This window comes from Podarcis muralis, chromosome 7 (assembly GCF_964188315.1).
Source record: "Podarcis muralis chromosome 7, rPodMur119.hap1.1, whole genome shotgun sequence".
In the NCBI taxonomy this organism is placed as follows: domain Eukaryota; kingdom Metazoa; phylum Chordata; class Lepidosauria; order Squamata; family Lacertidae; genus Podarcis; species Podarcis muralis.
This window is the reverse complement of record NC_135661.1, coordinates 21,593,291-21,617,680: the sequence shown is the minus strand read 5'-3', so window position 1 is coordinate 21,617,680 and position 24,390 is coordinate 21,593,291. Positions and strand designations below refer to the sequence as shown.

At 48.0% G+C, this 24,390-nt stretch overlaps 1 protein-coding gene across 6 annotated transcripts in view; it reads left to right on the top strand.

The window, feature by feature from the left end:
- The window catches only part of AGRN (agrin), a 245,128-nt gene that overhangs the window by 151,473 nt on the left and 69,265 nt on the right, over positions 1–24,390 (top strand). For all 6 annotated transcript variants that reach the window (XM_077931365.1, XM_028740790.2, XM_028740796.2 and 3 more), the window contains 5 exons: positions 1,073–1,297; positions 3,252–3,476; positions 4,938–5,144; positions 15,691–15,912; positions 22,742–22,936. In XM_077931365.1, the coding sequence (XP_077787491.1) occupies positions 1,073–1,297; positions 3,252–3,476; positions 4,938–5,144; positions 15,691–15,912; positions 22,742–22,936 (1,074 nt within the window). The remainder of the gene's footprint in view (positions 1–1,072; positions 1,298–3,251; positions 3,477–4,937; positions 5,145–15,690; positions 15,913–22,741; positions 22,937–24,390) is intronic.

Here is a 24,390-nt window from a genome sequence, read left to right as displayed (position 1 = left end):
TATCCCTAACTTCCTGCAAATAACGTTGTACTCAGAGCCATCCATGTAAGAGACAATTTAAGCACGGGGAGCACAATAGCCGTAACAAATCAAAGTACGCTACCGTATACCTCTGAGAACTCAACAATTACTGTTTAATTTAAAACATTGAAAGTTTAAATGAGCATTAAGCATGCTAAGAGGTTACTTTACAATATGCAGCGCCAATCATGTCAACATTATACCCACATAGAGGCCCCGTCTGCACATTTAAAGCAGTATCATACCACTTTAAACAGTCATGGTTCTCTCCCCCCCCCAGAGACTCCTGGGATCTGTAGTTTTTTAAGGGTGCCGAGATTTATTAGGTGACGGCCCCATTCCCCTCACAGAACTACAATTCCTACAATGGCTTGACGATCCCTCTTCCCAGGGAACTCTGGGAATTGTAGTTCTGGAAGGTCTGTTTCCCACCATTTGGTGGGGATTCCCACCAAACATTATCATTTATTATTTTAGCAATAACCACAGCCATCTCTAAGCAGTGTACAACCCCCCCCCCCATGCAATAAGACTAAAAAATGAGCTATAACTATAAAATGAGAATTCAGTTTAAAAGCCTTCGGGGGGGGGGTGAGTCTTCAATAACTGTTGGAAGTTCAACAGGGAGATGAGGCCTGTCTGGCTTCAGCTGGAAGGGGGTTCCATAAAATTGGACCCACAATACGGAACTCACAGGAAACCACTAACAGTGACTCCCCTGAAGACCTTGGTGATCTAACGTTAAATAAGTTCTTGTTATTAAATATACCAAGCAAAAAGCACACCAAGAATTCAGGCCAGGCTACTGAAACTTATACTGGCCTGAGTTCTTGGTGTGCTTTTTTCTTGACCTTAGTGATCTGGCAAGGATATAAGGGATCAAGTGGTCCCTGAGATATCCTGGACCCAAGTTGTTAAGCGCCATTCCTAAGCAACATCTCCCCCACCATGCACACTTGCCAAACACTGCACCTCTCATCAGTTCCCTTGTTCAGTCATGCTTTTGCACGCTCATCAGTCCAGGCCCTGCGCCTCCTCTTCTTTCCCCCAGGTTCGAAGGACCCCTGCGCAGAGGTGACCTGCAGCTTTGGAAGCACCTGTGCCCGCTCCACGGATGGGCTGTCGGCTAAGTGCATCTGCCCGTCCTCATGCAGCGGCGTGCTTGAGAACGTGGTGTGCGGCAGCGATGGCAAGGACTACCGCAGCGAGTGCCACCTCAACAGGCACGCCTGCGACAAGCAAGAGAACCTTTTCAAGAAGTTTGATGGGCCTTGTGGTGAGTTTTCTGGGGCTTCCAGCTGCCTCACTGTTCTCTCTTTGGCCCTCCAGATGTTGCTGGGCTGCCATACCCATCTTCCCTCAGGCTTCTGCTCCCATCTTCTCTCAGTGCTGGCTGAGGCTAATGGGAGTTCCCCACCTGTGTTTCAGTATCTTAATAAAAGCCAGAGCAGCCACTCATGCAGAGGCACAGCAGAGAACCTCCTTTCTAAATGGTGCTCCCATCTCCCAGGCACCTTTAATCTAGGGATGGGGAAACTATGGGCCTTCCGGTATTGTTGGATTATGACTCCCAGCATCCCTGACCATTGGCCGTGCAGACTGGGGCTGAGTCCAGCAAACATGCAGTGAGCAACTGCTTGCCCACCTTTGCTTTAGAGCAGTGTTTTCCAAACTTGGGTCTCCAGCTGTTTCTGGACTACAATTCCCATCATCCCTGACTACTGGTCCTGCTAGCTAGGGATGATGGGAGTCGTAGTCCAAAAAAACAGCTGGAGGCCCAAGTTTGGGAAACACCTTCCCACAACCTTGGTTCCCTAGATGGTTTGGGACTATATCTCCCATCATCTCCATATCATCTGGGGGTTGCAGTCCAACCATACGTGGGGACTCAAAAGTTTGGGAAAGGCCGTCTTAGTATGAAAGTACTGTGAGGCTGTGCATCGTTAAAAGCTAAAACAAAAATGCTTTGTACATTCTCAAGGGAATTGTTTTCTGCTTTGTTTTTCCCCACTCGGGTAAAACAGCCTCTTGCCCAAGTACCCACCAAAATTTGTAACCAGCTTCAGTCGTGCTGTGCTGTGTGTTTTTGAGGTTAAAGAGTCCTCTCTCTCCCAACCCAATATATACACGTGTGGCTCTTCTAGTCTCCATGGTGATGCGTTAATCCTCCATCCTCCCTTTTGGGTTTCTCTCTCTCTCGGGAGGGGCAGGATAGGAATGTAGATATTTCAGAGTCTTCGGATTTTATTTTATTTTTCAGAACTTGTGGGTTATGTTTGTTAGGAAATAATGCCCTTTCGTGCATATGTGTTGAATCAAGTTGGTTCCTCCCAGGTATTAGCTGGGCGCTGAAAATGCCCCTGTGGAGAGACAGAGAAGGAGGATTAGCCAATAAGTAGTCCTGTATGTTCGCTGTTTCTATAAAAGTCCCCAAGGGGTGAATGGAAGGCGATTTTGATAAACCCGGATTAAGTGGAAGGGAGCTGGAAGGCCAAGGATCTCCACCTGTGCTCAGATACCTGGAGTGTGTGTGATGGCTGCTCATGCACATTGGTTCTGCACATCTCCTTTCGACGTGGCCCATGTCCCGACCACCTGGAAAGTCTGTCTTTTCTAAGTGGTCAGTATCCTTCCGGGACCCTTGACTCACCTTTCTTGCACCCTGCAATAAGTCTGTAGGTGTGAACTCTTGCAAGGCTCTCTAGCCTCCAGCAAGTGGTAGATTTCCATGGAGAATCATGGAGATCTATCAGGTAGCCATTGAGGGAATGTGTTTTTCTGAAATTGTGTGTGTGATGCAGTGTTGTGAGTTATGCCCATTCTATCATGGCTCCCCCCCCCCAAAGAATCATGGGCACCATCACTTTTCAAGGGTGCTGAGATTAGGACCCCCCCCCCAATTCCCATTGCAAAGCTACAGTCAGTCCCTCTTCCCAGGGAACTCTGGGAATTGTAGTTCTGGAAAGGGAAATAGAGCATCATCCATCCACCAGCACTTGTGCCAGGGAAAGACCCCCACCCTGAGACCCTAGAGAACTGCTTTCAGTTCTACAGTGTTGAACTAGATAAATCAAAGGCAGCTTCTGTGGAGAAACTATATCTGCAGTGTTGAGTCCATAGCTCAGTGCTAGACAAGCAGTGTTACACACTGAAAGTCCCAGATACAATTCCTGGGATGGCTGCAAGCTTTTTCCATACGCTCACATCATTCCTCACCTCCTTTTTCCCAGACCCTTGCAAGAGCACCCACAACGACATGAACAGAGTTTGCCGGGTCAACCCTCGCACTCGGCGTGCTGAGCTCCTGCTCCGGCCTGAGAGCTGCCCTCTGAAGCGGGATCCAGTGTGTAGCGATGAGGGGGTAACCTATGACAACGACTGTGTCATGCTGAGGTCGGGCGCCATTCGGGGGATCGAGATCCAGAAAGTGCGGTCAGGACAGTGCCTGCTTCAGGGTAAGAGAGTCTAAATTCCAAGTTGTTGCAGGTTGACGTGAAGGGTGTCTGAAACAAAAACCTCTAGGGACAGATTTCCGCAGTTGGAGGGGGGGTGGCCAGCACTGGAAAGGCCCTGTCCTTAGAATGAATTGTGATAGGTTTTATTTACGTTTCTCCATACAAAAGTATTGGGACCATTTTCTTCTAGAGGAGAAAAGCAAGTCCTGTAGGCAGTGAGGAGGAGTATGGTTGAAGGGACAAAACAAATCCATAGAATCAGAACCCTCTTGGTTCTGACGTGACTTGCCGGCCTGCATGCTCTGTGGAAGATGATGGAGAATGCTCAAAGCACCCAACCGCCAACCAGTGTTTTTCACTGGTCAGAATGCATATTCTCCACTTGGAGACTTTGCACATTCACGGGCCAATGTGTACAATACACCACAAAATGTGACTTAGAGATTTTGCTCACCAACCAGTTTCTGCAGTACTCCGGTCACCATTTTAATATGCACATCTTTCTCCACAATGGCTTGAGATCTGTGCAGGGGCTGGTTCTTAGGCACCTTCTCCTTTCAACTGCCATTGATCCAGACATGTGTGTATGTGTGTGTATATGTATATGTATATGTATATATTTATACACACACAGCCTAGCCACAGTGGTCAATACATTGGTAACCCTCAAGACTCGATTACTATAATGCCCTGTATGTCAGGCTGCCCTTGTGTCTGGCCAGGAAGATGCAATTAGTGCAGAATGTAGTGGCCAGATAGTTTACTGGCAGCATGTCACTTCGCTGCTGAGAGGGCTGCAGTGGTTGCCAATTTGCTGCTGGACCAGGTTCAAAATTCCTGTGTTAATTCACAAAGACTTAAAAAACTTGGAACCAGAGTACCTTCAGGACCACCTAATTCCTTATTCTCTACCTCAATAGCTGAGGGAACCACTGGCAGTCCCACGCATGCCCCTGAGGGTCAGCTGGTTTTTATCAGGGGCCGGGGCTTTAGTGCTGCCAGCCCTGCCCTGTGGGACTGCTTGCCACCAGAGGTTCTGCAGGAGCTTCCTGTTAAAACCATATTATTCAAGACGGGCCTTTCAAACCTGAGATGCTTTGCCACTTGCTCTTACTGACATGTTTGATCTTTCTGTTGCATTTTTAGCCTGTACACCTCCTTGTGATATTTTGCACAGAAGTGCGGTTTATAAATATTCAAATAAATAAAATATATTGTAGCACGAGAGAGCTCTCAGTTTGCAAAATGCCTACCATTTATTCATCCTGGGCCCCAGGATTTACTCTGTCACAGAATCATAGAGTTGGAAGGAGCCCAAGGGACCATCTAGCCCAGCCCTCTTCAATAGTCAATAATGGAAGGGACAGATTGGATTTGCCTCTTAATTTAAAGTAGCTACTGACCCACCCTCCAGTGCTGCTCCCGAACTTCACTGCTTTCTCCTGCCCGGTTTTTTCCCAGACAAGTGCAAGGACGAGTGTCGCTTTAACGGCGTGTGCCTGAACCGCCGGGGGGCTGCCCGCTGCTCGTGCGAGCGTATCGCTTGTGATGGCTCCTACCGGCCTCTCTGCGGCAGGGACAGCCGGACCTATGCCAATGACTGCGAGCGGCAGAAAGCTGAGTGCCAGCAAAGAGCTGCCATCCCGGTCAAGCACCAGGGCCCTTGTGGTAAGTGGTGCGAAACTGCTGGGGGCGACAGCTTCTCCCTGCCTCCCTAGTTGTTGAGAGTGGAAGAGGCCCAAGCCCTTCTCTCTCCCTGTATCATCCGTTTGATGAGTCCCCGCGAACCCAATTTTCAAAGGTAAGTCGCTGCTTGTTTTGCCATTTTAATGGGCCTCTGGTGGCAGGTCTGATCTGCCGGCTCATCTCCTCTGAAGTGGTTGTGGCCCTGTGCCTGCTCTGTTTCTTCTGGCTAAGGTTGTCTTGGGATTTTGCCTTCCGGTCATCTCCCTCCTTTGCTCGCTCCCTCTCTGTAATGGGGAATGTTTGAATAATGGTGTCTGGAGTGTTCAGTCCGTGTCTCCCAGCCTTCCTCCCTTCCATCTGTCTGTCCATCCGTTTGTGACGTCCACCCGCCAACTCGCTCTGCCTGCCATGCCATTCAGGAGCAGCTCCCATTGCTGTCCTTTTACACCACAGGTGATTCCTTTCCCTCCCAGGTAACGCCACTTCGGGGCAGCTCCCGCGATGCTCTCCGCACCTATTGCCTTCTCCCCCATCTCCATTCTGCCCTACAAACCTTTCTCAGTTTACAGGTGTGATCTGTAGGCCATGCTTCTCGCCTTCGTCTTTTCTTGTCTGTCTCAAATCTGTCGAGAGGGAGAGAGCCTGATACACGTGAAACAGGTATTGATTTCCCTAGAGTAGACTTGCAGTTCTGAAGTGAGCAGGCCCAACGGAGCCCCTTGGGGGGGAGGGAGCGCCAAAGTTGTGAGGCCACCACTGAGAAGAGCCCATCATCCCAGCTGCCCAACAGGATTGACTCAAGGGATTGACTCACTGGCCCCATCAAAGGGGCGGGAAGGCCTGGTGGGAACTTCAGTTGAGACAAAGCCTAGCAAGGAGAAGGTGCTGGCAAGGAACTTGAGGGGAGGAAAGTCCACAGGGTGAGGAGGCCTCAGACTATATCCAACAAGGAACTGCTGGAGTGTACTCCGTGAGGGACTGATATTTGATGTAACACCCTGTCCCCCAGAAACAGCGGCAAACTGAACAATCCAGCAGTTGTGGCTGTTTGTAAGCACATAATTCTGTGTATGTCCCTTTGGAAAGGAGTGGGGAGAGTATCCACCTGTATCTTCAGCATCATTTTCAGACCTCACAATTTCCTCTTCCTAGGAAGGGGAGAGAACAGAGGAGTGGGAAGTCTGTCTCTTCACACCCCCCCCCCCCCCCAAAAAAAAAACCATCCCGTGGGAGTCATGATGTTGTTAGCAAAGCCCAGGGATTAATTTTGAAAGTGCGCTAGGCAAAGCCAATCAAAGGCAAATGGAACGCAACTACCTTTGAAGCCAAAGGCCCCCGAAGCCTGAAATCGCGGCACAGAGCTTGGCAGAGCTTCAAGGTTTGCTCCTGGCTTTTATCCGTACCTGGCAGAGGAGGCCAAAGGCTCTTCAGGGGCACAGAGAGCGCCTGACTCAGCTGTTCCTTGCTAGATCCAGGACAGGAAAGGCTTGGAGGCATTTCTGTGTTCTCTTCCCCCACCTAACCCGCCTTGTTTTAGATTTTTAGAGGGCAGGCTGTTCTCCTGTGTCCTGGGTGGCCTTCTGCCCCTTCTCCTCCTCCTCTTCCTCCTCCTCTCTCCAGGGCATTGTACTCTGCCAACCCCAGTGGACACAACATGATCCCCCCCCCCCCAATCAAACAGCTAGGGAATAAATGAAACCTTTCCTGGGATATGCCATCAGCCAGGACTTGAGAGATGCTTCCCTCCCCAAGGCAGCTGCGCTTGACAGCTCAAAGGTTGGCCTCTAACCAGCAAGGCATGCCCTCTGTCATGCAAAGTGAGCCTCCTCCTCCCATTTGATGCGGACCCTCTGGAGATAGAGAGGCTTTAAATATATATATTGCCCACAAGTCACGGGTCCCAAGTCCAGCTGAAGGTGATGTTCTGCTTGTGCTGCTCACAGCGAGGCTTGGAGGCAAAGCACACGCATTGCATGCAGGCTGTCCCAGGTTGACTCACCAGCTAATAAGGAGGCAGGGACCCTGTAGGGCAGCTGCCATTCAGAGTAGGTGGCGCTAAACAAAGAGGGGCATACGTTCTGACTCTGTATGAGGCAGAGTCATGTGTTTAGCCGGATGCAGATTTCTCCTTGTTGTTAACTGGATGATTAAAAAGTGGGATTTTAACAGGACCCAGGTTTAGCTTGGGTGAATTTTCCAGGACAACAATACCTGGGAGCAGTTTAGACTACAATGACACCCACCCACACCCTACTCCATACACGCACACATGTTCAGCCCACATTCCCAACTGCAGATGAGAACGTTCACAAACCGGAACACTCAGTTCTGGGTTTGCAGCGTTCGGGAGCCAAAACGTTTGACTTGCAAGGTGTTTGGGATCCAAGGTACGACTGTACTTTGCAGCATTTAATAAAAAGAAGAAGATAAGCTGCCATTCTTTATCATGTGAAAATGCCAACTTTTGATGACTTTTATTTTCCCCATCCTACTATTTTAACATGCTAAAACACTCTTGCAATTGAAGCTCTGCCCTAGAGCTTAATCCCCCCCCCCCGCTTTCTACTCAGAACTGTCCCCCCTTCCAAGATGATAAGTTGACAAAACCTTTAGCTGATTGAACTGCCAATGAAAGCTTGCAACTTGCCAGAGTTACCTCTTGTCGATTAGTCCCATCCCTGGGTCTTGGGTGCTGGGCTCTTCATTGCAAGAGGAGGGGAGGAATTAAGCAGGGTATGTCTGAAGGGGGCAGAAGAGGGAGGTTGTCCATAGCTTTGTCTGTCTTCTCCCTCCCTAGTGCTCTCTCTCTCTTTTCTTTCTTTCTTTCTTTCTTTCTTTCTTTCTTTCTTTCTTTCTTTCTTTCTTTCTTTCCGTTGTGTGTCTTGTGTCTTCCAGCGTTGCCTGTTTGGAGAAAGGAGGCCCGGCCGCACAGTGCCCCGCCGCACCCCACCAGGATGTCTCTGCTCCGAGGTCGGCTTTCCACCCTTCCTGCCCCCCCCCCCGCTCACCGCCCTTCCTTAGCTCTGCCCAAGACGATCCATCCTCTTCTCTTTGTGCCCTTAGTCCAAAGGACTAAGCAACCCCTTCCCCACTTGGAATGGAAGTTTTTGAGCCTTGTAAAATGCTTTGCATTTCCTCTTCCCCAAGACGGGTTATGCACGCAGTTATGCCACCAGCATTTGCTTTTCATGGTTGCTGTCATTGCAAGAGGCCACTGCCACCCACCCACCCACCCTGAACGGTCTCCCTTCTCTCCAGCACGCACTGTGTGGTTCTCCTGTTCCCTGCGAATGAGGTGATTTGGGCTGCTCCTGGTTGGTTTTTATGATATCCCTTTGCCTGGCTTCTTATCATGCTGTCTTCAGACCCTTTCTTCCATCTTTGGTGTGTTTCTCTCTCTCTCTCTCTCTCTCTCTCTCTCTCTGTGTGTGTGTGTGTGTGTGTGTGTGTGTACATGCATGAAAGCAGCCACTCTTGGGGGAGGGTGTATACCTAGGGACAGTGTTCTCTCATGCCAACACACTCACTTCAGGCACAGGAAGGAATAGCAAAGTCCAATGTCTTCTTCCTTGATTAGCAGGCAGTAAGAAGCCTTTGGATTGACTGGGCCTGTTATAAATACTGGGAGCAGGATCTTCTGCATGCTGTACACCAATCCCCCAGTCCTAGCTCTTAACAACTTGAGAGCCAATATGCCCGGAAACCAATGTCCCCACTGTGGAAAGATGTGTGGATCCAGAACTGGCCTCCACAGTCACTTATGGACTCATTGTTAAAACCGTGTTTATGAAAGACAATCTTACTCATCTACAAGTTGAAGAAGAAGAAGAAGAAGAAGAAGAAGAAGAAGAAGAAGAAGAAGAAGAAGAAGTAGTAGTAGTAGTAAGGAAATTGCAATAGGACCCGAATAGATGTAGGCTTCAATGTGGATAAAAGCTGGGATGGGACACCATATATGCCGCCCTGGGATCTTGGAGGAAGGGCAGAACATTGGAAGATTCAGGACAGACGAAAGGAAGTCCTTCTCACAGCACTTAAGTTAAAACTATGGAACACATTCCTACAGGAGGCAGCAATGGCCACCAATTTGGATGGCTTTAAAAAAAGGATTAGACAAATTCATGGGGGAGAAGATTATCAGTGTCCACTAGCCCAATGGCTCTTCTTTGCCTTCACTGTCTGATGCAGTCATGCTTCTGAATGGGAGTCTCAGGTGGGCAGAGTGCTGTTGTGCTCAGTTCTTGCTTATGCACATCCCATCAGGGCATGCGCTTGGCCACTGTGAGAACAGGATGCTGTGCGCTATAATGAACCATTGGCCTGATCCGGCGGGCTCCTTTTTTCGTTCCTGTGTTCCTACGCCATGCCACCTGCTGGGCATGGAAAACCCTTAACTCTTTATGCATGCAGGAATAAATTCCCCGTTTGTGGAGTCCAGTTTAGTTTATTTGCATCGACGGTGGCTCATCACAAATTCTTCCAAAAGAAGGTTCCAGTTTGCATACACTGCAGGGGAAGCCCATTAATGCCATGGGCTCAGTTAGTTACATCTGTCAGAACCTTGAGCTTCTTGGTTGCTAGGGCAAGTAATGCTGTGCTATAAGGCAAACAAATAAGATATCTATTTCTGCAAGGAGCATTCAACCAAATGAGCTCCCATCTACAGTCTGAAGAGGTATAGCCCTGACACAAGGTTTCCGCTTCACTGAGGCCTAAGAGTAGTAATTGTCTATCCATTGCGCTGTCCATGCATCACACCCTCCTGTCTGTCTGTCTGTCTGTCTGTCTGTCTGTCTGTCTGTCTTCCATGTCTTCCACCTTCTTTCTGTCTGTCTCCTCCTTTCTCTACTTGTTCAGGGCTGTTGTCTGAACCCCATGGAATGTGGTCTCTCCTCCCCCCGCCACACGCACATACCGCCCCTGTAATCCCTCATCCCTGCCTTTGGCTTTCCTCTTTTGGCCTGTAAGCATCCTGAGACTGCATAGTACCAGCATATGGCCTTTGGCAGAACAACAGCAGGTTCCTCCCCCTCCCCACCCCTGCATTCACCCGCCCACCCTTTGATCCTGTTGCCTGCCGGTTGCATGAAGATTATGAATCCAGTGAAAACTCTTAAGCAAGAGAGACTGCTTTTGAAACACCGAACAACCTCCTGCGCGGCTTAGGGTGACCTTGAGGCTGAGGAGAACTCCTGCAGCGAGGAGGAATTCCACCTTAAGACTTGGCTGCGGTGGGAGGGTCTCGCCTGTGGATTGATGGGGGGCAAAGCACTTTCCCGCCCACAGTTCTATAGGCAAGCACAGAACCAGGCATCCTGAGAACCAGAGCTGCTTCTTCGCTACCGTTATGTAGAAGCAGCAAAGCTTCCAGCCCTCATGAAACTTGTGGGAGGTGATGTCACGGAAGGTGCAGATAGGGCTGAGCAAATCATCACATAGCATCGAAGCCCACTGAGTAACTGTGGGGCAGTCACTGTCTCTCAGCCTAGCCTACTTCACAGGACTGTTGTGAGGATAAAATGGGGAGTAGTGGGACCTGAACTCCTTGGAATAATAATACAAATGCATTATCATCATTGTCAAGAACAACATTCACTCTCACCCTCAGCAAGGGAGGGCCTCAGGGCCCTATAGCTCCTTGCCTCCCACTGCAAGCAGCAGCGGCAAAATAAATGGAAAAATGCAGGTGTGTGTATAAATACACCCACAAGTTTGTTTCATGGGCATCATTAGTACCAGTTAGAGGATTTAGCTTTTCACGGCAGAGAAATTTGGTTTACTTTGAGATAGCTAGTTTACTTTTATCTTATTTTAAAAGATGTAGACTTCAGGGGAGGGGGCAGGAAAGCATGTTGGAATAGACTCTAATTCAGACAAGTAGGTAGGTGTTTGTGCTCTGTCAGCTTGGGGTAATTTGCTTACAGTGGTGCCTCGCAAGACGAAAAGAATCCGTTCTGCGATTCTTTTCTTCTAGCGGTTTTTTCGTCTTGCGAAGCAACCCTATTGGCAGCTAAGCGGATTAGCGCTATTAGCGATTTAGCGCTATTAGCGGCTTACCGGGCTTAGCGGCTAAGCTGTTAAAAGGCTATTAACAGCTTAGCCACTTTGAAAAGGGGGGGAAGCGGGGGGGGGGGGGAATGGCGAGACTCGCAAGACGTTTTCGTCTTGCGAAGCAAGCCCATAGGGAACTTTGTCTTGCGAAGCGCCTCCGCGACGGAAAACCCTTTCGTCTAGCGGGTTTTCCGTCTTGCGAGGCATTCATCTTGCGGGGCACCACTGTATAAGGAATGGGCGGCCATTGTCTCTCCCCCCCATCTCTTTTTCTCCATTTTGAAACCAAGAAAGTTGCCACCAAGCTTTCTCCCCTGAGTACGTTGAGTAAGCACGGGGTAGCTTTTGGTTTGCCCAAAAGACAAATAGATTCCTGAATAGATCCCTATATTACCTCACACATCTTTTTGATGTGAGGGCGGTAGGGCGGCAGAATACCTCCACTGTCCCTCCCCTCACGCTCACAATTAATGGCACCATTGCGGCTGCGACAACAGGAGTCAACTGTGCGGCCATCATGGGCCTTCCCTCTGCCTCTTCGTCCTGTTTGCTTAGAAGCTCCAAAATGGAACTGGGAAAGGGGAGCAGGAGGGGGCGTACCTGCCCAGGTGACGTTGATAAAGGAGCCCCATTACAGAGCAGGTTCTGTTGAGGGAATAGATTACCCTTGGAAGGGACAATGAGGCGTTCATGCTCATAAATAATGCTGTGTGAGGGGGAATCGCCCCAGCAAAGTGGGGCATGGGCCTGAAAGGAAAGTTGGGATATATATATACACACAGAGAAGATTTAGTAGACATTGTTTGTTAATGTATTTGTCCTGCCTCCCATTTGTCCTGCCTTCCATCCAAGGGGGTTCAAGGCAGTGTACATGGATGGCTCTCCTCCCACCATTTTATCCTCACAACAACCTTGTGAGGTAAATTAAGCTGAGAGAGGTCTATATAGACAAGCTTTAATTAGGCTGAGAGAGATGGCCGCCTCAAGCAGCTGATATTGGGTGTCACAGAAGGACAGCCAATTGTTACTTTCTTTCTGTATATTTAAAGCACATGGCTTTCCCCAAGAGAATCCCAGGAACTGTAGTTCCCCCCACCCTTTGCAGAGTTACAATTCCCAGCATCCTGGTTCCCATGATTTTTCAGGGGAAGCTATGCTGTTCAAATGTATGGTGAGAGGGTGACCTCCAGGGCAAAAGTAACTCGGCCTGCCTTGAATACTATGCACCTTGACTCGGGAGGTGGCACGATTTCCCACTGGCAAAATGTATTGCACTGTCCCTAACTGTTCACACATGCACATTAGCTGAAGATCAGTTTTAATAAGAAACGTGTGGTGAACATGTGAGTAGGGTTATATGTACAGCCCTTCTGGCCGCTGGCCCAAGGTCACCCAGTGAGGAGGGATTTCAACCCAGGTCTTCATGCTCCTACTCAGACACTTAGGCCGCATACTATACATTGAAAGCAGATTTCTACAATTCTCAACGCCCTAAACAAACTACAGTTCCCATGATTCTTTGAGGGGAGGGTGACTCTTTAATTGTATGGTGACACCGGCTCCCAGGAGTCCTTACCCTTTTGTCAACTGTAGTTCAGAAATGACACAGTGCGGAAACAAAACCTGTGGGAACCATTCTCTCTATGGAGGGGAAAAGGCCCCCCTCAGAGGTGGCTCAAAATAGTGAAGTGCCACAGGCAGATAAACAACACCCCCCCTGGCAGAAGTGTTTTAATCGTTTAATTAATTGGCCGTTTGCTGCCCTTTTAATGCATTATTATCCCTTAATCCTTAGCTAACACCACAGGCACCCTGGTGTAGGTAGTTCTATGGTAACATTTATATATGGAACCCCCACAAAATTGGAATAGGGGAATAAAGTCCTCTTTACTGAGGAGTTGGTGCTCCCTCCTTGCTTTAACTTATGCCTCAGCGTAAAAAGAAGCCAGGGGTTAATACTCTGAAGGATTTGTGTTAACTTTTCATGCTTAAGACAGATGCATAGGACAGGTGTGCAGAACATTAAGCCCTCCAGATGTGGACTAGTGATGGGAACTGTAGTCCTGCAACATCTGGAAGGCCAAATGTTCCCCACACCTTGCTTAGAAAACATGGAAGTGGTTTTATAGGGACAGCCCCTTTTACTGGAAGAAGTGTTTTTTGCTGGCAAAAGCAGTCTCCCTTGCTCCCCACTTAGGACTGTGTTTTGGGTGGGTCTTGGGGATGTGCGTATCTGCCACACTGTGCCTCTTAGTGGAAGACAAGGGGGTGGGGAGTGAGTTGGGATGAGAGATTTAAAGTGGCAAAGGATTCTTAGATGTGTGATAAAGAGAGATAATCCTCTCCCTGACCCGCTGTCAGCTATGTGCTTCTGCCATGTATGAACAATAAAGGGTGGCTTTCGCCTAGTCCTGGTTGAAAAGGGTATGAATGGGCTTCAGAAATTCCTTTGGCTGGCATCAGATGTTATCAACAAGGACTAGCTGCTTAGGGAAATCTGCAGTCCTGAGCAGCTGTGTCAGGAAATAAATCAGTACTACTTTTATTTGGCGCATTGAAGATGCTTTTCTATTCACAATGAAAGTTAGGAACAGTTAGGGATGCAGACCCAGGAGTACCAGTCCTAATTCCAAATTTCTAGGTGCTGGACTATGCTGATTCTCAAAAGTGGCATCATGTCAGAAGCTGGGTTTGATTACACATGATGAAATAGTTTTTTTAAAAAAAAATATCTAAAGGGGTCAGAATTCTTCAAATATACTGTTTTGAATATTTCTTCCACCAGGAGGCAGTGTTTGGTTTGGGGGAGGTCATTGTTTTTTTAACTTGCCCTTTGACCCCTCTAAACCAAGGAAACCCTCCTAACTGTGAACAGAGGACAAATGAGGTACCCTAGTTTTCTTTTACACTGACAAGAGGCCTCAAAGCATGCAGGAGTCCTGATAAAATAACCAAGCCATCACTCATGAGATCTAGCCACATGCCTTGCTGCAAAATTTTGGAAATGTGAATTTCAAAATACCCTTTTCCTTTACAAATCCAGGAAACACTCTTTTGACATTTGGGTTAGTCACGTGCTTCCAAATTTTGTTTTCCTCTCCCAAAAACCAGTGTTCAGGATTTCAGAATTCTGAATATCTTGGCTAAACTATCTTCTACTTCGCAAAAAAGAAGGAGCAATATTGTGCTGACTGACTAAAAGGAAGAGCAGAAGCTTTTTGGCTGCACTCCAGGAGATTTTTCTTCAGTCAGATAGATTTATCGCTCCCTGCCAAATAGTGAACTGTGGAACCTATAATGAAGGGTTGGCAAACACATGCTAGACTTATTTCCATGTTTTGAGGTTTCTGGCATGGTAAGGGGTAAATGATAGCATCTATGCCTTGAAAGCTTCATATAGTTGGATGACAGGAGCATGAATACAGAGGGTCATATCCAGCATTTGTTTATCCACTAGCTCAAAGCCACTTGCACTAGTGGACAGGGGAGTTCTAATGTTGCACACCAGAGGAATCGAACACAATAGCTGTGCCGGTGGAAATGTGTTGTGCAACACGATTGCATGATCTGTTGTGCAGCAAAGTTACCACCGACTTGCTTAGGCATTTTCGCACAGCGATGTTCCTCTGGCATAAACGTTTTGCCAGTAGCACAAGTTATAAGCTAAGTACCGTATTTTTCGCTCTATAGGACGCACCTTGTTTAAGAGGGGGAGAACAAGAAAAAAATTCTCCCCCTCTCTGCTCAGTGCTCCCCAAGCTTATGGGGCTGGCAGTGGGGGGAAGCGCTGCTTTCCCCCAACGCCAGCCTCAAAGACCAGGTCGGGGAGCAGCACAAAGGCTGCACGCAGCCTTCCTGCTGCCCCCCGAGCTTCTGGGGCAGCGGTTCCCCCCACCGCCAGCCTCAAGGATCCCTGAAGCCTTTGGAGCGCAGCGAGAGTTCCCGCTGCGCTCCGCAGGCTTTGGGTTCCTTTTGCTGAAGCCAGGAGACGTTCTCCCGGCTTCAGCAAAAGGAACCCGAAGCCTGCGGAGCGCAGCAGGAACTTGCACTGCGCTCTGAAGGCTTCAGGCGGCTATCCCTGAACCCTGGAGAGCAAGAGGGGTCGGTGCGACCAACCCCTCTCTCTCTCCAGGCTTCAGCGAAAGCAACACAAAGCCTCCGGAGTGCGGAGGGAGCGCTCCCTCTGCGCTTCGGAGGCTTCGCGTTGCTATCGCTGAAGCCAAGGAGCCTGCATTCGCTCCATAGGATGCACACACATTTCCCCTTAATTTTTGGAGGGGGAAAAGTGCGTCCTATAGAGTGGAAAATACGGTAATTTTTAACTGAGTGTTGCATTGGATGCAAACCATATTCCGCCCGTTCAATCCGTACACTTGGAGATGGAGACCCTCCCTCACCTACTGTGTCCGAGCAGAAGATTTGTAGGTGAGTGAAACACTTAACAAGCTTTGTTTTCTCTCCCTACTTCTTGATCCAGATCTTGGCACGCCTAGCCCCTGCCTGAGTGTTGAGTGCACTTTCGGGGCTACCTGCGTGGTGAAGAACCAGGAAGCGGTGTGCGAATGCCAGCAAGTGTGCCAGAGCATCTATGACCCTGTCTGTGGCAGTGATGGCCTCACCTATGGCAACCCCTGTGAGCTCGACGCCATGGCTTGCGCCCTCCGGAAGGAGATTAGGGTGAAACACAAGGGCCCTTGTGGTGAGTTTATAACCAGGGGATGGGTTTTTTAGCCTCCAAAGTGGGAGATTTTCATCCTGATCTGTACTTGTATTGGATTTGAAATCGTTTCTACATATGAAATAGTTTTTTATATGTGCAGTTGGTTTTTACTGTTTTTTATATAACTGTTTTTAATATATGTTTTTATACATTGTTGTATTTATTTACTTACTTATATACCACTCATCATAAAAAAAAGGACAGCCCCACATATAGCGCATTGCAGTAATCTAACTTCAACGTTAATAATAGTAACAACAACAACGATGCTGATAATACTAATACAGCCCTACAGTCTCTGCCTAAGGTCACCCACTAAGAATGGATAAAAAATTGATAGTGGTCCTCAGTCTCTGGTGGTGCCTGCTGGTTTCTCAATTTTTTTGCCCCAGGCAGCACAGCCAGTGGCCAGGGATGATTACAATGATCAAATTTATTTATTTTTTTAAAAGATATTTATTAAAGTTTCAACATTTTACAAAAATAAGAAAAGGAAAAAAAGATCAAGTGTAGTACGATGATCAAATTTATATCCTTTTCATTTCACTTCATTTCACTTTTAATTTGTATACAACCTTTCTATATAACTATATACAAGGCAGTTTACAAGTTGAAGAAGCAACAACAAACATCACACACCTTGTAGCAATCTGATCCGATACAAAAAAGTTATAATAAAAACATAACCTTAAAATTACCTATATCTAGTTAAGTAATGTTGAATAATCCATCATAATAAAATAGGACACAGATTAATTAATATCATCAAATAATAATTAAACGGAAATTCACTCTTAACATTGATAATAAATAATTACTAAACTGTAATCAATAAAAATAACAGCAGGTCACAATGCATAAAATACCACAAGTGATAAAACAATTAAAAACAACTAATACAGAGGCAGCCTGGGGATGTTCTCAACTTTAAAGGCTTGTTGGAAGTCGGTAGTCAATCAAAAAGAGAACAGAGACAGTGCTGGCACTGGGAGCTGATGGGAGTGGTCTTCCAGCAGCATCAAGAGCGAAACAGGTTTGCCCCATCCCTGTTATAAAAGCTGGATGAGGATATGTCCTGATCTAGGACAGTGTACCTTCAGGGTCCTTGGCACAGCAGGTTAAAAAAGTATAGGTAATGATGCTGCCTTCTGCTGCTCTGTTTTTAAATGGCTTGAGGTTTTATTTGACTGTTTGTACTTACTATGATTTTGTAGTAGTGGTGGTGGTGGTAGTAAACTGCCACAAGAGCCCGAAGAGACTGATTTGACAGGGTGGAATCCCACCTATTGCCATGCTCCTCATTCATTGTCCATTTCTCCCTTAGGTCCTTCCACCCTTGAGAAAAAGAGCCTTGATAGGTTTTTCCCTTCTCAATATAATGCATACCATGTGTGACTGAACTAACCATGCAATATAGGGAAGGGCTATAACTCAGTGGAGGGAGAGCTTGATCCTCCAGGTCAGGCTGGGAAAAACTCCCTCTCTGAAACCCCAGAGAGCTGCTGCCAGTCGTCGTAGCCAGTACTGAGTTAGATAGGCTAATGGTTTGACTTGGTGTACGGCAGATTCCTTTGCCTTAAGGGAAGGGCTGTAGCTCAGTGGCAGACAGTGCTTTTTTAATAGAAAAATACTCACCATGAAGTTGTTATGGTAAGTGCCACACTTTTAAACAAAAAAGGTGCCGGTACTCTGTACCCTTGAGTACCCCCTAGAGAGGGAAAAGGCGCTGGTTGTAGAGCAGAAGGCGCCAGGTTCAACCCCTAGTGGCATCTCCAGGTAGAACCAGGAAAGATAACTGCCTGAGACCTTTGGAGATCTGGGTAGACAGTACCAGTGATCTGACTTGGTTACATTCCAACATGAAAAACCTTCCGAAAGCGATATGCTGAGCTCGTTTGCTGGGGCAAGCATCGGAAGGGGAGCCTTCGTGTCTCAAAACTCTTACCTTGGCAGAAAGACACTCCTTGGCTTAACCGTTTGTGCCGGTGTCCTCTTGCATTCAGTAACCAAACTGCATTAAATCCTAGAAGAGCAGAAAGCGGTGGGGTGGACAGGGAGGCAGAACAAAGCCCTGCTGCTTTGAGCGGCGGTTACAGAATGGCTTGCTTTTTGGCTGCTAGTCAAAGCGGCTATGGTTACTTAGCAGGCGAGCTGGATGTGCAGGTGAATTTGTATCCCTCGGAAATGTTATTTGCTTCCCACTGATGCCCTAGCAATGGCATGTGATTATGTGCGGTGGAAGCAGGCCGTTTCCCAAGCGTGAACTATCTGTGTGGCAGGGAGATTTGCAGAAGGCGGGGGAGCAGTCCTCATGCCAGAGCATCCATTTGAGTTGTGCCCTTGTACGGTGATGCGCAGCAGCTGACAGCACATTGCCAATTTGAAGCTGTAATTAAATTGGCAGGCGACACACAGAGCGCAGGTTAACATGCTGGGCACGGTGCGCTGGGGGTGTGTCCCACACGAGCCCTCGTGGAAGTGTGCAGGAGCTGTGCATGTCAGCGTCTCAGCTTTGCATCAGTGTCGCTCTGGCAATAACGAATCTGGGCCGACTTCGGAACACCAGAAGCTGCCTAAAGCCAAGGCACTGCGAGGAATTTAGTTTCTCTATAAAGACCCTGCTGCCTTGTGGGATATCTTCAGAAGAAGAAAAGGCTCAGGAGCAAGCCCCACACTAATCTGGAGTCCCTAAGACAGTTGCATGGTGCCTTTTATGCCTCCTTCTGCCAACTCCTGCAGCCAAGCTGGTGCCAAACATATTACTCTGCTTTCCTTCGGACCTCATCCGTGAGGCTGAAAGGGAGATCGTGTCATCTGGACAGCTCAGGATCTCCATATACTCTGCCCAGACTTGTACCCTGGGGTGATCACTTCAGTGCTGCTAACACAGAGGTTTGACTTCACCCCCGGAAGTGCACTCCATTGTCTCTCGAGTCAGACAGGTGCCAACAGGTATAAAGGCTCCAACCATCCAAACCCAAATAGCAAAACCGCTGAGTGGAGCTCCAGTTAGAGACCTCACAAAGAAACAACCAGGCGATCCATTCCTCCTCCCCCCTCCCTCCCTCCCCCCTCCCCTTCTTCTTCTTCTTCTTTCTCTGGGCACTAAAAGAAGTACGGTTTGGCGAATGAATTATGAAGACGAACTACCCTTCCCAAACCCCTCTTTCCCCCTTCCCAGTCCGCCCCATGCTGCGAACGCACATTGGCTCGAGGAGATGGGGAGAAGGAGATGGCAGGAGCCGTGAATTATTGGTGTCATGTTGTAAATACATCCGCTCCCAGGAAGGCGAAGCTATTAAAATGAGAGAAAGAAGCCCGCAGGGTTGTAGAGCCTGTTTAGAGAGACACAAAGTGTTCATCACCCTCCGCCATGGATTTAATGGGCCCGGCGTGGACTACTCTCCTTTGGCTGCGCTCCGTCCCGAAAGCACTTTCCGACTGATGCTCTTGAATGGCAGTTGGTGAATGCCCCTCAATGCAGAGGAGGAGGAGGAGGAGGGGTGTGGGAAGGAGTGCTTAGTGGTAGAAGGGGTGCTGCGCCCAACCATTATTTTCATCATTTATTTATTTTGAGAATGTATACCCCACTTTTCACCATCTAGGCCTTAAAGAGGCTTGCAGTGATAAAAATCTACCATGTACAAAATTTGACACGTAAATTAAACCTCAAAATTTAGAAGTCTTTAAAATTTTAATCCCAGAAATTGGGGCGGGGGGGAACGATGATGTTAAAATACCAGAGGAGCTTTCATGATGCAGAGACCTTCTGAAATAAAATGATTTTAGCCAGGCAGTGAAACTTCCATTATCTTGACATCTAGTGGGAGGGAGTTCCACAGTGTTGGGCCCGTGGCACTGAAGACACAGCTCCTTGTTGACAGGAGTTGTGTTTCTTGTCTATGTGGGGGGGCCACTACTCCAGATGATTTTGGCGACTGGATTGGGGCATACAGGGTTAGGGAGTTTAGGGTGAACTGGAGCTTGATAATTACTTTATGTATTAAATTTCTATCCTGTCCTTCCTCTGTAAAGGAGCTGAGGGTGTCAAGCAGCAAAGCAGTAAAACAGCACAATTAAAAATAGAAGAAATAAAACATGAAGAATGCGTAAAAACATTTCAACACTTGTAAGAGCATCTAAACACACTTTAAAGCCATCACATATCCTAATAATGTAAAGGTTTTCCAAAATGGGGTATTTCAGGGATGCTTTCAGATATTCCTCCTGATGGTTAATAATGTGGGAGGGAGACAAACCTCACTGGGTGGGGGGGAGGGGAGGCATTCCTCCACAAACAGGGAACTTCCACCTACTTCCCCTGCCCAAAGGAGGCTCCAAGCTGTGGTTTGAGTGACTCGCCCCAAGTGGCAATTGCACAGAGAGCTCAAGGTTCCTGGTTCTAGCCTCAGTGTGGCTCCTGACATCTCAGCAAGAAGGACTATGAAGGGCTTCCCATTCAGACTATAACTTTTCACCGGGGTGGTGACACTCTTGACCCATGACAATAACACACGGCCTGGTTCCTGAAGCAGACTTCTGGCTTTCGCTAGGCTTACTAGTGACTTACGGCTCAGCCCCAACAATGTGAAGAGAAGACGCCTGCCTTGGAATGCATGGCAGACAAACCATAGCTTACCAGTTCGTGTCCATGATGGTTTGGGGGTGGGGCATCTCTCTGTTCTACATATTGCATTCACAGTACCAATTGTCAATATAACCAGTGTATGCTTGAAGGCCCTGCTAATGAGTCTGGCCATTGTGATTAATGCATTGTTAACCTCAAGATTTGATTATTGCAGTGCAATCTATGTGGGGCTACCCTTGGGCAGGGTCTGGAGACTCCAGCTAGTGCAAAATTCTGTGGCTAGATGGTTGATAGGGACAGACCATTGCCAGCATATAACTCCCATGCTCAAAAAACATGCATTGGCTGTCCATATGCTACCTGGCCAGCTTCAAGGTTCTTGGATTAATTTATAAGGCCCTTAACAATTTGGGTCCAGGATACTTCAAGGACCACCTAATCCCTTATAACCCTGCCTGATCATTGGGGTATTTGTGGGAATCACAGTTAGTGGTACCCCATGTCTCAGATGAATGGCTTATATACACCTTAGTCTCAGTGTTGCCCTTGTAGAACTCAGCAGGAAGGAAAAGGATGGGGACAAACCTTGAATTAGTTGACTCCACCTATCATTGGCATTGACTCTGGCTTCAACCACTGTTTGGGCTGCCTGTCTCCTGCCCCATCAGTCCCAGTGAACACCAGCCATCTAAGATAGCTTAGTGGCGCCCTCCCTGTGGAACACCCTCCCACCAGATGTCAAAGAGAACAACAACTACCAGACTTTTAGAAGACATCTGAAGGCAGCCCTGTTTAGGGAAGCTTTTAATGTTTGATGTATTACAGTATTTTAATATTTTTTTGGAAGCCACCCAGAGTGGCTGGGGAAGCCCAGCCAGATGGGCGGGGTATAAATAAATTATCATCATCATCATCATCATCATCATAGAATTGTAGAGTTGGAAGGGACCACCAGGGTCATCTAGTCCAACACCCTTGGACCCATGACCCTGAGATTAAGAGTCTCATGCTCTATCGACTGAGCTATCCCAGCTAGTGTTGGGTGAGGCTCAAATCAAGCCAAGCTCTCCCACCTCCACAAACTAAAACAGCTCCCTTTAATCTGAGCCAACCCAACCCAAACTGATATTTGTCTTTGAAGTAAGCATCAAAAATCCAAGACTTGTGTTTTCCCACTAGGAAATATGGCATTTTTATTCATGACCCATAGGCACTTGCCATGGCCTTGACAACCCTTCCCCCACTCCCTTGGTCACTTTTGCAGCTCCCAATCAAGTTAGGAGGTTGAGTGTGTGTGGGAAGATTTGCAAAGAGGGCCAGACAGATTGCAGGGACCTGCTTTAATGACAGAACCACATTAGAGAGGACCCCATGAGTACCAGCAAATTGCAAAGCTCCACATTTCTCTAGTAGATCTGGAAGGCCCTTCCACAGCTGCTGATTTGCAGTTGTGCTTTCCTCTTGATACGAGCTTGTGGCTTTAATACAGCTTTATAAGTGTGCCCGACCTGGCACTCCCTCCTGCCTCCCCTGTTTGGAAGCTTACAACAGCACACAGAGCTCGTGTGACATTTTGTGGCTCTGGCTCTTGGCTTTGACAGATTTAATGGCTGGTTGTCACCCCTCTGTCTCTGAGCGCCCCTCTCTTCCCCTTCCTTGGGAGTCAGCCTCCCTCTGTGTCGGCTGCACTGAACTGAGCTGAAGAGGGGGGTAGGGGTGGGGATGGGAGATTGTAGCAGGATTTTACGACCGCCCTGACACTTCATTAAGACGGAGAAGAAAAAGAGACGCTTGCCTGGCTCTCCCATTACCATATTCCATCCCCAGCCAAGACAGTGCTCAGGGTCAGCTGGAGGCTTTGACAGAAGGGGGTGCTGCCTCTTGTGGGTACTGAACTGCCCTCTGCTGGTTATTGCCCTCAGTTACTGCCCTCAGTTATTGCTGAAACACTAAGATGAAGGGACCACAACTCAGGTAGAGCACCTGAGAAGGTCCCATGTTCATTCCCTGGTACCCCAGTTTAAAAAGATCTCAGTTAGCAGGTGATGAGAAAGATCCTGGGGGATTTTCTACCAGTCAGTCATTTGGGCAATTTGCAGTGCCATCTATGCAGGAGTTTCATAGGACATTCCCTCACATAACCTGAGACTGACCTGTACAGTTTGGATGACCATAGCGCTTCCTTCCTTAACCAGTGTGTTCCCTCTCCTTTATTTTTAGACCATTGTGGGAAATGTCAGTTTGGTGCCATCTGCGAGGCAGAGACGGGGAGGTGCATTTGCCCCACTGAGTGCGTCCCCTCTGCTCAGCCGGTCTGCGGCACGGACGGGAACACCTACGGAAACGAGTGCGAACTCCACGTGCGGGCCTGCACCCAGCAGACCAACATTGAGGTGGCGGCACAAGGCAACTGCAGTGAGTTCCTGCCTCTATTTGCTCTAGTTCTTGTCGAGGTGATCAGCCTACCCCTGAGTCGCAGCATTTGAGACTGCAGGCATGGTCTCACGTAATGGAACGCCCCTGCCTTCACAAAAGCCACTGAAAATTAAAACGCACCGAAAGCAAGTGTGTCAAGGAAAATGGTTTGCACACAGTCTTCTCCCTGCAGTGCTACTTTTCTATGTGCAGATGTATATTTTGGGGGGTTATTTTTGGTATGGAGGAGTTTTCCGTTCAATGAGCCTACTCTTGCATTCTAGGAACCTAGGAAGCTGCCCTTATACTGAATAAGACTGTAAAAGTCCCTTTGTTATTGAAGCAGTATACAAATGAATAATAAAATTAAAAATAGTGTTATAACAACAACAACACAACAAAATAATAATAATAATAATCATCATCATCATCAGTATTGTCCATGCTAACTGGCAATGGTCCTCCAGAGTTTGGGGCAAGGGACATCCCCAGCCCTATGGGGAGATGCTGGGGATTGAAGCTGAGACCTTCTGCATGCAAAGCAGATGTTCTGCCTCCGATCTGTGTCCCTTCCCCTAAAGTGGCAAGAGTCACTGAGATCCCGCCAGTGAGAACACGACACTCCTCTAAACTATTTCCTTAAGGGGCAGCGCTGGGTCTGTGAGTCCTCAGGAACAGAGGAACCTCATTTGGGTTTCCCAGATAAAGCGAACAACGAACTCTCAGCACTGCCGCCGGGTGATTGGGTACTTGAATATCCACCTCGTCAGCACGAGATAACAAGCAGCTTGATTTCTCAAGGACTTTTGCCTCGCAGAGTTTGCAGGCTGGAAAAAAACTCAAGGCAAAGATTTCTTCAGAGATAGTTAAGAGATTTATAAGGGGATCTCTACGTGTAATTGGATTGTTTATGTTTTTTAAAAGTTGCTTTATGGTTTTAATTGCTTTTTGCAAACAGCCTCAGGCGGGCAGGCGGGGGCGGGGGTCCTCCCTAGCATCATCAGCATGCCAGAACAATGTTGTTGCTTGCTGTTTGTTTTTTTTGCAAGGGAAGCAGAAGGCCCCCAATTCAAACCCTGACATCTCCCAGACAGGGGTGGGAACACCCCCTGTCTGGAAACCTGGGAAGTTGTTGCCAGTCATTGTAGACAATACCAGGTTAGATGGACTAGTGGTCTGACTTTGTATAAAGCAGCTACCCATGTTCCCATGTTTTTAAGCTCAGGACGAGCATCAGCAGTGGGCATTTGAACTACAGCAGTTACCCAGTGCTGAAGCCAGGCCTGGGGCAGAGGGGGCCAGCACCCACCAAGTAGGAGGTGGTGCAACTCTCCCAGATTAATGTTTGCCTTTCAGGTACCCCTTATAAACTTTCTGAGCATGTGATGATAAGACTGTTGGATGTACCCAAACAAGCTCTAAGGATGTCATAGATGGCAGTGGATTTAACCTCT